The sequence below is a fragment of the Acyrthosiphon pisum genome, chromosome A3 (assembly GCF_005508785.2).
Source record: "Acyrthosiphon pisum isolate AL4f chromosome A3, pea_aphid_22Mar2018_4r6ur, whole genome shotgun sequence".
Classification (NCBI taxonomy): Eukaryota; Metazoa; Arthropoda; class Insecta; order Hemiptera; family Aphididae; genus Acyrthosiphon; species Acyrthosiphon pisum.
This window is the reverse complement of record NC_042496.1, coordinates 37295833-37313101: the sequence shown is the minus strand read 5'-3', so window position 1 is coordinate 37313101 and position 17269 is coordinate 37295833. Positions and strand designations below refer to the sequence as shown.

The following is a 17269-nucleotide window of genomic DNA, read 5'->3' as shown; positions in this document are numbered from 1 at the left end:
CTACCTTACATTTAAAAATGATGTTGCCTAGTTAAATAAAAATGTAAGTAGCTAATATGTGGTTGCGAGCGAGCGACCGGTTTTTTTTTATTACCCATTCGGGCCGGTCAAAACCTTTGCCCCCGTCTATTGAAAACTGAAATGACCCCACCGAACAACACCAGACCAGACACTCTACACCAGACTATTTCCTTGTTAGTTTTCTTTACTTTAAGGTTATAAGAAGCGATATTATATGTCATGTGGTGGCCCTGAAAAGGGCCTTTTTAAGATGTTTGTAAACTTCAAAAGTAAGTACTGTTTCAGTATTTAACCTCCGAAACCGTAAAGGGTACGACCTTGTCGTTTCAGCGCATACACTACGTCCATGGCGGTGACCGTCTTCCTCTTGGCGTGTTCGGTGTACGTAACGGCGTCGCGGATTACGTTTTCCAGGAACACCTTCAACACACCACGCGTCTCTTCGTAAATCAAGCCGGAGATACGTTTCACTCCTCCACGGCGAGCTAACCGACGAATGGCAGGCTTGGTTATTCCCTGGATGTTGTCACGCAACACTTTACGATGACGTTTAGCGCCTCCTTTGCCAAGACCTTTTCCACCTTTGCCGCGTCCTGTCATTTTGAATGTTGTAGATAGTGTTGGACTTGTTCGGATGTGAACTGAACGTTGACTGATACATTTTTGCAATTCGCAGTCCGTTTTAACCGTTGCTCTCGACACCGAACCACCAATCGGAACCATGACCGGTTATTCCCCCACCACTAAAATTCTAACCGTTTAACATCGGCCAATGAGGAGGACCCTTACGGTTCCGATTTACGTATATATATCGGTCGACTGTTCGTCGAACCGCATCATTCGTTCAATAGCCACGTTTTGCAGTCCAACTCTGAATAATCTAATCCAGCAGCGCAATGGCACGTACCAAGCAGACGGCTCGTAAATCTACTGGCGGAAAGGCGCCCAGGAAACAGTTGGCCACCAAAGCCGCACGGAAGAGCGCACCCGCTACCGGAGGAGTGAAGAAACCACATCGTTACCGTCCTGGAACCGTCGCTCTCCGTGAGATCCGTCGTTACCAGAAGAGCACGGAACTGTTGATCCGCAAATTGCCGTTCCAGCGTCTGGTACGTGAGATCGCCCAGGATTTCAAGACTGACCTGCGTTTCCAGAGCTCCGCCGTCATGGCGTTGCAAGAAGCTAGCGAGGCCTACCTAGTCGGTCTGTTCGAAGACACCAACCTGTGCGCCATTCACGCCAAGCGTGTCACGATCATGCCAAAAGACATCCAATTGGCTCGTCGTATTCGTGGAGAACGTGCTTAGGACTGATGTTTTTATCATTATTATCCCCTTAAAAAGGCCCTTTTCAGGGCCACCAAAACAACTGTACGGTAACATTGTTTTCCTGGCTTGCAGATTTCAAAGTCATTGCGCGCGCATATACGCCGGCAATATGATTTAAGAGTGGCTATATTTTAGTGCATTTGACAATATTTCACCTTCAACAATTTAAGGTAGGCATGATTACATAAAAGGCGCAATCCATTGAAATCATAAGTATTCTGACATTATATTGGTATAAATCTATCAATACAAAAATACCAAATAACTATACAACATAATATAAATAAAGAAAAAAAGCCATCTATTCCCAACACTGCCTACTAGTAAAGGCCCCGAGTCATTGAACTAAATGCATGGAACGCGTGCATTATTCATAATATGAATCTCGTAGGAAGTCGCCATATGCATTCTGTGTCAAGGGAAAACATGGTTAAAATATGTTATGTTATCTATGGAAATTGTTATCATCATCACAATATTAATGTTAAAAATTAAATCGCAATGCATATGGTGGCTCCCGTATGGTCTCATTTTTCATATACGAGAATTATACACAATACGCGTTCCATGTATTTAGTTCAGTGCCCCGAGTCTGGTATAGAATAATAGGCCCCAGGCCGGCCCAACAAAGCAAAGTAGGTTGCACCATTATCATGTAATTTTTTTCAATATGCCGCGGTATTGTTGCTCTGATGTTATGACTCGTTGGTCAAATCGTACTTTATCTAACATTATATAACGTGTAATGCAATAAATATTATTTTTACTAATATAACAAGGTAAATGGGTGCCATCACAAGCAAATAACGAATAGAAAAACACGATTATCATACATTTCGAGTTATGGCCTTACTAGTCTACTGACAGTGCATAATGAAAATAATATATCGTATTGATACAATGGGCCTACGATTATGTACGACAATTTGTCAATCACAAAACGTTTAGTTACATATAGATTTAAGATTACGTTATTTTAGTATTGTATAATAAAATGTACGATTAAGAATTATAAAATATAAAATATCTACTGCTCCGTGCATACTACGTCACCTCGAGGGTGGTCCAAACAATGGGGGCAAGAATGATACTTGACATTCCGTCTTACGTAAAGAATGAGATTCCGTTATAATCTGCCAATCTCAAACAACTCAAAACATCTATTCCAGGGATGGCGAACCTATTTCAGCGCGCATTATTTCAGTGACACATGCCAATTTAAAATATAATTCATAATTTTTATTTCACTTTCCAAAAAAAATTATTGAAAATTTGAAACTATCTTTAACTTATTATTGGAATATATCGTAAGATATTGTAATCTGTACTTTCCATTTCCTAAGCTCGTAAACGATTAGATTAGATTATCAATAAATTCGTTTATCGCGTTTACGTACAAACGTAGGTACAACAGAACAGTCGGCAGTCGTTAACAGATAGTCTCGGATGCCTTATACACGATGACTAAAAAAAAAATGTCTGCAAAGTTTCTGACACGCGAGGCAAATAAAATCAAACCATACATTTTGGTTTGACACGCAGTTATCAAAAGGTTCGCCATCCCGGATCTATTCGTTCTCACTATTTCATAACAACAAATTTTCAATATTTCGTCACATCTGGGAGTTAGGTGATTATTTAGCCCCCTCAATAAACCACCAAAAACTAATCCCCTCGAGTGGGCCACACAAATCATACACCCAGCCTAATAAAATACTAGAGATGCAAGTGATAGATACAATTTTGCCAATTTTTTCTAATCAAAAACGCCTATCCCGAATCATTGCAAAGAGATTTTTTTATCAACTGATAATAAATACCAATACAATAATTTAATACTTATCATATTTTCTCAAACTGTATAATATTATGTAATAGTAAAACGAAAATAAATACCTATAAATGATTTGACTTTTGATCTCAAAAAAATAATAAAGGAAATGATGTGGTAATTTTTATTTATGAATTCTATTATGAATAATTAAATATTCATAGTATACAGAACTATAGATCCATTTTTAATTATTTATCGTTTTTATTAGAACCAAGTTTGTTAAGAATACAACAATAGTAATAATTAATAATAATCGTATTTACTAATAAAAAAAAAAAGAAATTTTATTATCTAACCTTCGATTCTATTTTGACAATTTTACCACTTTACTAGTAAATTTAACAAAACATTTACTGATATTTTTTTTTTACGTAAATTCTCCATCTCTATAAAATACCATCTTCACCACTAGCAAAGGCAACAGTCTGGTATAGTTTAACAACACCTACGGTCGTCATAATAGCAAAGCAAAGTATGTGTAATACCGATTCAACCACGGTGCATTTACTTTGTAACTGGGAATAATATGAGCCAAAGTGGTCTCATCGACTAGGGAATCACTCCTAAAACTCGTCAAAGCGCCTGCCACTTTTATTATCAATGGTTAAAATTTAAAACCAGTCTTTTTTTTATATTATGCGACACACTACCATATATCAGACGCCACACGGTGGTTAATACATTTTGGTGGCCCTGAAAAGGGCCGTTTTAAAATTCTATTAATATATAGACACAACAATTAATTATGCTTTTTTCTCGGTTTTCTTGGGCAAGAGCACGGCCTGGATATTGGGTAACACACCACCTTGAGCGATGGTCACTCCGGACAACAATTTGTTCAATTCTTCGTCATTTCTGATGGCCAATTGCAAATGTCTGGGGATGATACGAGACTTCTTGTTGTCACGGGCGGCGTTACCGGCCAACTCCAAAACTTCAGCCGCCAAGTACTCCATGACGGCGGCAAGGTACACCGGTGCTCCGGCTCCGACGCGTTCGGCGTAGTTTCCCTTTCTCAGCAGACGATGGATTCGACCGACCGGGAACTGGAGTCCGGCACGCGACGATCTGGTCTTGGACTTGCCTCCTTTCGCTTTTCCCGCTTTACCACGTCCGCTCATGACTGTTGTGTAGTGGTGACTGGTGCTTCGAAATGAATACTACAAGTGATAGTTGCTGGGCACGCATTGAATTTTTATATTTATAGAGAAAATCTGGATAACAATTCCGTGATTGGTTAAAAAAAGACGGTATGACAATCAAACATGACACCATAATTCCTACATTGACTACTAAAATATGCTGTTTTCATTCGGCATTCTCATGAAATATACTTGTTGAGATACTACTATTTTAAGTTACTATGGCTCGGTTTACGATGTTATTTCTACCTTTAGCATTATCGTATATTCACAAATAGACAAGCGACATATCGCTTGGGTTCGCTTAAATATACCCACCGTTCCAAGGCGAAACCCATCATTAAGTCTCCAACGTTCCAGTCGTCAACAAGTATATTATTGAATAATATTCGAAATGGCTCCAGGAGGAAAATCGGCTGGTAAAGCGATGAAGAAATCATCCGGAAAAGCTCAAAAGAACATTGCCAAGTCCGACAAGAAACGCAAGCCCAAGAGGAAAGAATCGTACGCTATCTACATCTACAAAGTGTTGAAGCAAGTACATCCCGACACCGGCGTCTCTTCAAAGGCCATGAGCATCATGAACAGCTTCGTCAACGATCTGTTCGAACGCATCGCCGCTGAATCCAGTCGTCTGGCCCATTACAACAAGCGTTCGACCATTACCAGCCGGGAAATTCAAACTGCCGTCCGCCTTTTGTTGCCAGGTGAGTTGGCCAAGCACGCCGTCAGTGAAGGTACTAAGGCCGTGACCAAGTATACCAGCTCCAAATGAGTTCTTCTCGTGCGACTTAAAAACCTAATTAAAACGGCCCTTTTCAGGGCCACCAATCGACATTAAAATATTAAGAATAAACATTTAATGACATAATTATGACAGTGGCGTCGACTAATTAAAATTTACGTACGCGGCGCAGTTTATAAAATTATATCGTCCTATATTTTGTTTTTTATCTCTTGGTATCTGTGCCGTGTCCGACGAAAAATAAAACTGCACGATAGTCGGGATCCCTAGATTTATAATTAACTTTCAACTATTATGTTATTAATTAAATATTAAAACTTACATTTGTTATACTTACTCTTTTTTTTTTCCATTTATATTACTTATAAAATGTGAGGTAGTATTTTGTAACATTTATAGGTATTTGTTTTAAGGCCATCATTGAATAAAGTATTATTACCATGTATTTATAAGAAAACAATGACACGTAAAATAATAAATTGTAGAAAAAAATACTTAGATATTTGGATCATGATTGCATTTAAATATTATTTTTCAAACCTACGGTAAGATGGTAGGTACTAGCCACTAGGCACCTGGTTGTAATTGTTATACTAATACTCACTTCTAAAAAATAATATTTTTTAAGTCCAAATTTAGTCATAATATCGATAATTTACAAACTACCTATTTTTTAGTTAAACAATAAAATTATAAAATATTTAATTTTTATAGCATTCAAAATGTAAAACGAGGTTTCTTGTTAGTAGTTCATAAATTAAGTAAAAATATATCAACTCAATTTTTTTTTTTTTGTAAATACTTTGACATCAAATTTTGAACGCTTATACAAAAAAGCGGGTAAGTGGATGTCGCTCTGCTGTACAATTATAGGCTACAAGCGGGTCACCGTGTAATTGATTTGAATTCAATGATATCATATCATGGACGAGTACGGTTCGTCGATCTGGATATTTTGTATTGTTATTATATTTTATTATAGCCTGTATGTCGATTTAATATTATAAATTACAACAATAGTATATTGTGTGGCATGGGCGGGATGTGAGCCACACATACTATTTTTTGTCACGCCCCTGCGTTCATGGAAAAGGTTATGCAGGGATCTATGCAACAATTATAGACTTTTCTACAAAATATGATTATGCGTCATGCAAGGATGGTATACTATAAATTTAAGATGTAACCAAAAGCTTATGTTTTGTAAGGACCGTGGTAGGTATACATTTCAGTTTCTGGTTGTGCAGGGGATACGCGCCCGGCGGCCGGCACTTTTGGGGATTTCCTCTTTTCCGCCCGCTGGACGGAAAAAGGTTGCTTTCCAACGCTTCAACCGTGATCGAAAACCAAACTTTCGGTGCAAGCGTGACAAAAAATACGTAAAATCATTTTTTTATTAAAGTGTTAGAAAATTAAAATCCCGTTTTTAACGATTTTTTGTAATTTGTCAGTGGTTTTTTCTCGTGTGATTCAATAATTATTCAGAGGATCTTGATCGAATTTTGCTAAAAGACAAGATACTATTAGGTATGTTGAAATCGAAGCATTCCTTCTGGTAGAAATTTTGTATACAGGAAAAAAAATAAACCAAAATCCTTTAATAATGTGTTATCGCAATAGTTTATCCAAAATAAATAGTTCAAGTACGACTAATATTAAATTTATTAGTAATGTCTGCACAGTTAAAATCTCAGAGTTTGAAACGTCGGTGACGCCGCACCGCATCGGAGACCTATAACCGTCATTTTCGAAAAGCCACTGTTCGTCGAAAAATCGGTCCATCGGAAATCTGCGAAGGCTATGGTCTCGGGAAACTCGTGGAGAAATCGTTCAAAATGTGTTTGTCAATTTTCGACTGGTTTCTGTCGTACGGCAGACCTTCGAACGTGGGCTACGAAAACCCGATCGGAAGTTCGGAAACAACGACCTGTGGTGGTTTTCTGGCACTGGCCTGCGATACATTGAGCATCGGCGATTGTCTAGAATTTAGTTAGCTTTCCGGAAAGTTCAAACCTAGATCCGTACAACCAATTCCCGTTGAGATATTGTAAAAAATGATTGTACAACCATAGCCCGGAGGACGACGCGAATCATAATGGTTTACTAGTCGGTACGGTGCACGGTATAAGAATAAACATTTTGTAAATTTTCAGCGGCATCAGTGCAGTAAGCGATCCTCGTCAAATCCGACCATAGATCCGAGTTTACGCTTTGAACGATGACAGACACAGTAGCTACAACTCCGGCTCCAGTCGCAGCGTCGCCAGCTGCGAAAAAATCTCCGGCCAAAAAGAAGTTGAATGCCTCCAAAGTAAAGAAGCCGGGCGCGTTGCATCCGACCACCGCCGTGATGGTCACCTCGGCTATCAAAGAGCTCAAGGAGAAGAAGGGTTCGTCGTTGCCGGCCATCAAAAAATATCTGGCTGCTAACTACAAAGTCGACCCTGCCAAGTTGGCCCTATTCATCAGGAAGTTCCTGAAAGCCGCCGTCGCCAACGGTACCGTCGTTCAGACCAAGGGAACCGGCGCTTCGGGACACTTCAAATTGCCCGTCTCCGATGTCAAGCCGAAAAAGGCCGTTGTGGCGAAAAAGAAAAAATCGATCGTCAATAAAGTCAAAGCCGCCGGAACACCGAAGAAAAAGAAGATCGCAGCCATGACAATAATGCGTACATGATATATTGTAACCAAAACTTCATTTTTTGTTTGTATTGGCAAGTATTTAAAAAATCATTAATATCTCAAAAGTAAAAAACCTTCATTGAAGTTTTTCACTATCAATAAGTTCATATGACATAATTATTTCAATCGTAATTGTAAATTTGTTGTTATTTAGTTTTTGACGAAACAATTTGTAGACAATTTAAAAAAACGGCGGGTGATTCGGTCCCACATTAAACACCAAGATGCTACAGGAAAAAATATAATGGTCGCTTCGATTTGAAGTATCACTGAACAAAATTTAACACTGAGAAGACGAAAATCCTTAAAAAGACAAAAGTGCAAAGAGTGCCAAAAGTGCCAACCACCACAGACACCGCTGGCGCACTATGCACTGCAGCAAAGGCGACCGAATACGCTTGCCAATTGGTCCAAGGTCTCGCCGACGTGTTCTTCAACGAAGACTTACTTGAATAACAACATTAAAAACATTAATTATAGATGCATTGAAAGTGTAAAGTGTATTCTTGTTTATTAAATAATACAATTTTATTCTATGATCTAACTACTCATGTATATGCAACTAATTAAAAAATACAATATGCATAGGTACATTTTATTTTAACATTGAAGAAAGTATAGGAGGACAGTTTTGGGGCCCAAAATTGAAAATTGTTCTGGGCCCATAAATTGGTAAATCGGCCCGGGTTCTGCACGTTCACTGCACAATTCCACCAGCACGTTGAGTGTGTGAGAGGCCACCAACATCAGACTAAAGACTTCCTTTATTTTTAGTTGAGTTTAAGTGTTTTGATCTATTAATACATGGGAGCTCCGTGGTCATTGCACCATACCGATTTGACTACAGAGATCCCCTCCTTCATGATTAACTTGCATTTTATATTTTAATCCCATGTGTCACCTCCCGTTCTCGTCACAGTTGTCTTCTTGCGCATTAGGTTGCCTACCCTCCATGGTAGACGGCGTGCATAGCAGTAGATGGTCTGTTTGCCACAATTGTATTTTGCCAACAAAAAAAGTATATTGTTCCAGCAAACACTACAAGAACACTTTTTTCTAAAAGTTACAACGTAGGTCCTTTTCTCATAATATATTGTGGTAGGTACCTTTTTTTTTTTCTCAGGTTTTAACCGACGACGCCGCGGGAATTGCTTTAGCATTACTGCCGCGGCGCCGCCATCGTTTATTAGACTTCAAGTTTAATATTATACATGCCGGCTTCGCCACAAATTGTCCGTCCGTCCGGAGTACGTATTATCATTCGTGAAACCACTGCAGTGATCGTCGCCCTCCCATGGTGTCATCGGTGGTGATGATGAAGAACGTGGTGGTCGGTGACATCTCCGAGGTTTCGCTGTTGCAACTCGAGGGTGGGATTGACCGTTCTTCATCGTGGTCCCTAGCGGCCATTGTCGTAGGTACCTATATAATATTATAATCATGAGGAATATCGCAGCACCGCAGATGTCTTCTGAACTTGCACTGTACGCCGCTAACTAATTTACACAGTCCACATTTTCTCGTACATTTCCCCTCCACCACCCATTTCAACTTTTTAGAACCCCAATATTTAGTGCTCCATTCCTGGCGATTCTTGTGCAATCCTACCAGAACTCCCTGAATTTCTGCTCAACCTACGCTCCCCAAAAATTAAAAAAAACTGTTGGCGAGCGGGGAGTCGTTTCTACACATCATAGTATAAATACGTGTATTTGATGTGCCTAGCGCTACACCTACAACACCATGTCACCATGCATAAGGTTGAAGGTTTATGTTTTGTATATGGGATATGATTAATACTATGATGAGTTATTATAGAAATCGGAAGTTGGAAACAGTGGCGTAAATGCGTAATTGAGAATGTGGGGGATCAAAATTAATTTGAATGGCAAACTTGTGGGGGGGCTTTGCCCGTAATACATCATCAGATTTCTCTATGTTTTCCTTAAATAATAAACAAGAAAATGTGCAGGTAAAATTATTATTAAATATTAGTTATTATTTATTATTATTATAAATTATTGATATCTATTTTTTTAATAAACTCATTAAAATTTTTTATAAAAATGAATATGACATAGGTACCTAATAGTTTATTGAATAAACTGCAGTGACTGCAGTTAAATTTTTAATACATTTTTTAACTGGTGTTTATTTAATTTTGCATAATTTTAGCGCGAATTGTAATACTAATTATAAATTATAATAAGTGTATAAAATATGACACACATATTTTGTACGATTTTAAAACATTTAATTCCGGGCCTAATAATGTTTGGTATTTTGAATAATTTAAAATTGTAATACTTGCGTCGAGTCCAAGCTTCTTTTAAAAAAAATTCAATGGAGTACTACTAGTTTCTGGTAGTTTACTTTTTTTTCTCCATTTTTCTTTTAGCTTATAAAAATAAAATCAATTACTAAGTTGTGTGACACTGTGACAGTGGGAATGAAGTGTGTACGGTGTACCTACTGTGTACGGTATACCTACTGTGTAGTGTCTATACGTAGGTAATCGCAATAATCAATGTAAAAAGTGTCGGTGAGCGTTCGTAGTATTACTATTCGTTTTACGAAATGTTAATCTTGAAGTTACATTTTTATTATTATATTATGTTTTTGGAATGGTGGTTTTTCCCATCATCGAATTACTTACCGCCTATAATCTATATGCATGTATATTGTATAGAAAGTAGGTACTGTAATTTGGTACAGTGTGTGGCAGGGCACCCAGTGTTTATTAATAAATAAGAATTAAAATGAATCAGACCATTTATTTTGAAATATGCTTATCGTTTACCGGGTAAATGTTTTTATAACTGGGTAATACCTATTTATATCAAAACAACTAAACATTTTATTTTTTTCTAGTTTCGTAATAATTTATAAGTTTGTATTTGAACTTTTTGTAGATATAAGAGTATGGACAATATATAAATACAGCTCATGGGGGAGTCTATCCCCCATACCCCCCCCCCCCGTAATTACGCCCCTGGACTTGGAAATATAAGTAGCTTTTGTCATACCTTATATCACTGATTATACATAGTATAATGTATGTATATAATATGTATAATGTATATACGTATATAATGTATATGTATATGTATGTACTATGTATAATCAATGCTAATATGCGTACTAATAATATTATACCTACATCCTTCACACACATTATGTTAAATATATAGATACGCATTATGGTTTCTATAATGTTATACTTTAAATTTTGTAAATCGGCAGTCGGAGTGTTTGTAAATTTAATGGCGAGTCGCAATAACTTATAAGACGCAGAAAAAATAAAAGTGCCTATAATAGTACAGCCTGTAGCCATAGGTACACCAAATGGCACCTCTGATCTATAGATTATTTTATATTCGCTGTAAATTCTCTACAGAGAAACAATATTGTTTTATTAATTATTTAGACATAATATGTTTTATTTTTTTAATTTCCTATTGATACTATAAATTATGAATACACATTTTATTTATCATAATAATATCATCCACTCACTTCTATATTTTATATAGGTACCTAATAATTATTATTAATGAGATATAATATGTACTTATGTTAATTATTTAACAACTATAAACGGCTAATCAGCAATATGCCGATATGGTTCAGTAGGACAACCTATCATTAGTATTGAAAACGGCGTAGTACTTCAATCCAAATAATAATTATTGTTATTCAAATCAAAATTAAATTATATACAGGGTAATTCGCCAAGCGTGCTCGTCAATCATTTATCCTTTAAAATAAATATAGTAAATACATATAAATTTAATCAAATAATATTATTATGCTTGGAATTTTTAAGTATACCTATAGCTAAACGCTGCAATATTATACCTATAGGTATACTTATAAAACAATATTATGATCTGATGTTCAGATGCTTTGATCTTTGTACTAGGTATTTAAGGGGATTCCACCAAGTAATTTTCTGTCATTGTCCAACACACGCGCGACATATGATTTTAGACGTGTTCTTTGCCAAACATACCTACCAATTAATCTAATAAAGCGATAAGAGTTCTAAAAACGGATTTGAATAAGTCTACTTGAAATCGACTTTCCCATATTTTTGATTTTAACTTTTCCTAAAATTGAAATATGACAATTTTTTAATTACTTTTTAGGGTATTACTATTCTAGGTATAACGTTTTTAGGAATTGGGGGTACCTATAATATCAAGGAGTTATGATAACATTTTTCAAACGAAACTATCCTTTTTCACTGTAAATGATTAATGATTTTTTTAGAATTAGTTATTATTAGGGCTAGAATTTACATGCATTGGTACCCATGGAACTATAGAACTTATGTTTTTTTGCAACGTCCTTCTAAAAATGACATCAATAATCAGTTCAATGTCCACGAATCACCTCATAATGATAGGTACACCATACACGTCATGATCTATTTTCTATTTTGCATATTATTGCATAATATTTTTGGATAAATACAAAATGCATATCTTATGGAATGTTTCGATGAAAGGTAGTGTACAATGCTGGATACCACTGATACCAGTATACCACTATACGTCTATAATACCACATTACAACGTCATATAGGTAATTCGAATTTTAATTAAAAATTACTAAGTTAAATTTCATAAAATCAGTGAATTTTGACTCAAAAAAACATAAAAATACTTCAAATGTATTAATAAATAAAAAGTAACGGTAACAAAAAAGTTTTAGCTAGGTATTAAAAAAGAGTAATTTAAAATTTTATTAAATTTGTTTTAACCTTATAAAAATAGGTATGATTCCTGATGCTTTAGTAAATATTTGTACCTATAGGTACCTAATATAAACTATCATTGTATATGTTTATTGCATATTTTAACAAAATACCTACATATTTTAAATTGTTCTATTTTATATAGGTACTTATAGTATATAAATCATAGCCCTAGACTTATTACATCTACTCAGAAAACTTTACAAATATGCAACACTAAAATAGTAATATTATTTTTTAATTTACTATCCTCAGTAGCCAGTAGGTACTTACATTAAATTTAATAGTTGATACCTACCTATACCCATTACCTACTTAAGAGGCTTTCAGCGCAATATTTGTCTTCTCTTCTACTTACAAATATTCAGTAGAAAAGATGGTGCTTATTTGAAAATAATTAGCTTATATATATTATATAATATAATATTATAATATTATACTCAGAACAATCCTTGATAGTATAAAAAGATCTAAGTAAATTTCTGAAATTTTGTTTTTAGTAGGTACCTACAGGCTACAACCTTAAATCCTATATATATTCTTCAAAAAATTAGAATTTAAAAAAGCTCAATACTGTTTTTCATTACCTAATGAAAAAAATTGTGGTTAGTATATTTTGTATATCACTTTACGAGGTGACCTATTAAAGTGACTACAGTACTACTCATTATTTCGAAAAAAAAAATATTTTAAAGAACACAATTGCAATACAACGTATTTATACGCTTTCCTTTTTTGAATGACAACGTGCATTTTTAATTTCAAATTCCGGAGCAGAATGTTTTTCAGATTATGTATTTTAGTATTTCTATACACAAAAATCCAACTTTTATAATGATTAGGTAGGTACCTAGGTATAGTTAAAAAATTACCTATTTAAAAACTTTAAGTTGTCTCATAAGCTACTCGTAAAATTTTTTTTATGTATATACCTATCGAAATATAGGTAATTTGAAAAATATTCTGCTTTGCAATAAGGAATTAAAAATTCATCAAGTCATAAATAAAATAAATAGGTAGGTAGGTACATTTTTTAAAAAGTTGTCTTTTAAATTAAAACATTTAAATTATGATGTCAGCCATTGAGTCATTTCATATAAGGCACCTACCTACATTAGCCATTTGGTACATCATATTATAATACCTACCTACCTACCTATATTATCTCAAATCTCGAGAACAAACGAAATAATTTCGACAACAAAACACGAACATTTCACATATTTCTGGCGATAATACAGTAGGTTAGCATACCTAACCTAGCTAATACAGTTAAAGCTATTTGAATAACATTTTCACGAAAATTAATTAAAGAAAAATCTCGAGAAAAATATTAAAATGCACATTTAGAGTAAAAATTAAAAATAAACTTTAATCAAAACATCAACACCCCACCAAAAAAGTATTTGCTACAAAACCTGAACATTATTTATTATAACAGTCATAGATACCTTAGTTGTAGGTAGGTAGTTGGTAATTAACTAATTAATTACTTATTCGTTCAAAATTCTATTTGTATCTATGCATAGGTGTAAAATGTGGCCTATTGGACCCCCTAAAAACTCCTGAAGCCTCACAAAGTATTTACTAACTTCACCTCATAAGTATAATAATGTATGTTATTATGTGTTAATTAATATTTTTAGCACTCCAGATTTTAACCAAATTTACGCCTATGTATATATATATATACATATATTATATACTTACGAAAAATTCTCCATCAGAATATGAAATTATTTTAAATAAAAATCATAAAAAAAAACCTAAAAACGATAGAAAAGTTTTAAAAAAAAGTTGTAATTTTTCGAAATAATGACCGTACATACACTTAAATGGATCACTCTGTATAATGTATAATATAGTCAGTAGTCATACGTTGTAAACATAAAAATTATTGTTTGAATATATTATAAGGTATATATTATATAATTAAATAGGTAAGTAACAAGTCACTACCTATTGCGTAAAAAACTACAAAAGGTATATTATATATTTATAAATTATAATACAACTACACAAAACATACAAAAATAATATAACATAGGTTATGATAATGATCAAATATAATGTTTCTATAAAAGGCAAAAAATAAAAAATGAGTGTAAACTTCTATCGAAATCGAATAGTACCTTCAATAAAATGCTGTTATTTACAGGTAGTGGTTAAGTCAAGAAAACTATTGACTTCAAAAATGTATGAAAACAGAATACAATAAATTATAAATAATTACAAATTGTTTCAATGATACATTCTATAAAATAATACATTTTTTTGTAGTCATATTATGTATTTATTTCACTAGATCATATACCTACCTAATCATAATCTATAATGACTCATTATTAATGAGTAAATTATTTTAAGTTCACTTGTATATTTTGCTTAAGTTTTGCAATCTAGTGTTTATCTAAGTACCAATATATATCTTCGTTGATCACGGTTAGATTAGTAACCTGCAACAATAAGATTTGTCTGCATGTACAGGATGATATTTTTAATTGTAAATTAATATTAATTATTATTATAATACATAAATTCAAATTCTGATCTGAGGAATTTTTAAGTACTTATACATCTATAGAACCACCAAAATTTATTTCATGATTACTTAATATTATTTACAGTAGGTATTTTGTTTTGTAGTTGTAAATACATATAACATAATTCGATAAGAACATTTTAAGGTTGAAAATGCATTTTCCTCATAAAGCAACGTGCTTGAACAAATACCCACAATGTATGAGAATTTTGCATCACATTAGATTATTTTAATTATTAATCATTATAAAAATAGTATTAACATTTTAAATATCAGCTACTACAATAATTTTTAACTATTGACTATTTGTAGTGATATTTTAAAATTTGAAGTATTATTTGAGTAGTATGGCTGTAAAGCGTAAGGGGTACAAGTATGTATGAGGTGAGAAGTCCAATGAAGCTAGATATGCATGTATGTTGAATTGTTATTATTTTTATTTTTACTAGGATTGATGTCTTATATAGCAGGGATGGGCAACTCAAAGTAACTAGCTGGTCACTTTTAACTTTTAAGTACTTTAAAATCTAGCGGGCCGTAGTGCATATGAGACACAAAAAAAAAGGTCCTTCAAATTTACTGACATTTAAAATTTTTAAAATAATTACTACAAAACAGTAATTTGAAAATGTAGCGCGGGCCGCCAGTTGCCCATCCCTGTTATATAGGATAGGACTTTCATCAAATATTTTAACCAAAATAGAAACATACTCATATATTACGGGATTCGATAATAAGTTAATTCAGTAATTAAAAAGTTCATTCGAGTAGAGGATAAAGTACATGAATAATTAAATAAATAACTTTGAAGGTATTGCTTTCAAAACAAAAATTACTTTTTAAGTTTTTATTTGGACTCATTATTGATTTTTTGTGTCTAAGAAAATTAATACAGTTGAAATAATGACTTCATAGTACCTATGTACGGAATTTAATTGTTTCTTCAATATCACTAAAATAATAGATAACTGATAATCTATTTTTAATTTATTAACATTAGGAAAAAATAATGAATTGCAAGTTTTGTTTAAATAATTGTTTGTGTTCATATTATAGTTCTAAAAAATAATTAAGTACATGTATATTATATTTTAGTATAAAAAGATAGGTAGTATGATTTAATTTAATTGATAAGCATAAATAAACTAATGTCTACATTTTGTTACATTTATAACATTAATTTTATCTTTACCAAAATGCATTATGAAAACAATATAATTATTAATTAATGAACAAATAGATATGTATGTATAAAAAAAATATAAAATAGTTATAATCGTTAATGTAATACTAATATTATAGGAACTCAGTTCTCAGTTTTTTTATGCGATTAAACAACTCATCTTCTGATGAAGTACACTCTTGTGCACAACGTTTGCATTCGTTCAGAAATTTTTCTTTATCAGCTTCATTGATTTCCTGAAAAATGATAACATTTGTGAATACTAGTTTTAATATAAATAGTATTTTTAATTACTTTTTGATTGTCTTCCAGTATTTGGTTATTTTGAAAACTCTCTAACAGAGCAAGTTTCTTTGCAGCATTCTAATGGGTTTAAGACAATAAAAAATTATTATTTATTACAAGAAAATTAGTAATTGTTGATTATAATGATAACGAATAGATACTTGAATAACGTTTTTTGGAAATTTTGCCATTGCAGCAACATGAATACCAAAGCTTTTATCACATGATCCTGGTTGCACTTGATACAAAAGCGTTAGACTATCATCTGTGGTAACGGCAGAGACATGTTTATTGGTGATTGTTGGTATAGTCTCGTGGAGCTTAGTTAACTCGTGAAAATGAGTCGCAAATAAAGTAAATGCTTTGGTTTCAACTGCCAAACGTCTATAGAACATACAATAATTTTCTTAGCTTTAATTTTAAATTGTTATGATTTGTTTTTATCAACGTATGCCACTAATATCAATTCTAACATTTTACTTAGGAAATAAAACACAGTCTCACTTACTCTGCAATAGCACAGGCAATTCCACATCCCTCATAAGTTGATGTACCTCTACCTAATTCGTCAATTATCACTAATGATTCTGAAGTAGCTCTCTAAATTGAATATACAAAGTTAATTATGTTTATAGATGTTTTAAGAGGACGCTACCCATGCATTTGTTTTCTGTCTTACACACGTACAACATGGCAAATTTTTGCCCACTAGTTTCAATAGCCATATGTAGTTAGTTTTATATAACAA

General features: G+C 33.5%; 6 protein-coding genes across 6 annotated transcripts in view; 3 read left to right on the top strand and 3 right to left on the bottom strand.

Annotated features, from left to right (window-relative positions):
• Positions 1-251: 251 nt before the first annotated feature.
• On the bottom strand, positions 252-759 carry LOC100163894 (histone H4). The gene has a single exon (XM_001949061.4). It carries the CDS (start codon positions 742-744, stop codon positions 310-312), a length of 435 nt encoding a protein of 144 aa, XP_001949096.2. The 5' UTR covers positions 745-759; the 3' UTR covers positions 252-309.
• Positions 760-843: 84 nt separating this feature from the next.
• Positions 844-1376, top strand: LOC100161835 (histone H3). Its single transcript, XM_001952066.5, has one exon. It carries the CDS (start codon positions 918-920, stop codon positions 1326-1328), a length of 411 nt encoding a protein of 136 aa, XP_001952101.2. The 5' UTR covers positions 844-917; the 3' UTR covers positions 1329-1376.
• Positions 1377-3875: 2499 nt separating this feature from the next.
• On the bottom strand, positions 3876-4365 carry LOC100164566 (histone H2A). Its single transcript, XM_001952671.5, has one exon. The coding sequence runs from the start codon at positions 4302-4304 to the stop codon at positions 3927-3929; it is 378 nt and encodes a 125-aa protein (XP_001952706.2). The 5' UTR covers positions 4305-4365; the 3' UTR covers positions 3876-3926.
• A 287-nt stretch (positions 4366-4652) lies between these two features.
• LOC100166581 (histone H2B-like) lies at positions 4653-5149 on the top strand. The gene has a single exon (XM_003245056.4). It carries the CDS (start codon positions 4720-4722, stop codon positions 5098-5100), a length of 381 nt encoding a protein of 126 aa, XP_003245104.1. The 5' UTR covers positions 4653-4719; the 3' UTR covers positions 5101-5149.
• Positions 5150-7209: 2060 nt separating this feature from the next.
• On the top strand, positions 7210-8237 carry LOC100162471 (histone H1B-like). Its single transcript, XM_003245057.4, has 2 exons — positions 7210-7784; positions 7907-8237. Exon 1 carries the CDS (start codon positions 7289-7291, stop codon positions 7745-7747), a length of 459 nt encoding a protein of 152 aa, XP_003245105.1. The 5' UTR covers positions 7210-7288; the 3' UTR covers positions 7748-7784; positions 7907-8237.
• A 7630-nt stretch (positions 8238-15867) lies between these two features.
• LOC100160952 (DNA mismatch repair protein Msh2) overlaps positions 15868-17269 on the bottom strand; it is a 9610-nt gene continuing 8208 nt past the window's right edge. The window contains exons 13-16 of the mRNA XM_008185681.1: positions 17030-17121; positions 16683-16905; positions 16531-16599; positions 15868-16472 (exon numbers count right to left, since the gene is read on the bottom strand). Coding sequence (XP_008183903.1) covers positions 16350-16472; positions 16531-16599; positions 16683-16905; positions 17030-17121 — 507 coding nt within the window. The 3' untranslated portion in view covers positions 15868-16349. The remainder of the gene's footprint in view (positions 16473-16530; positions 16600-16682; positions 16906-17029; positions 17122-17269) is intronic.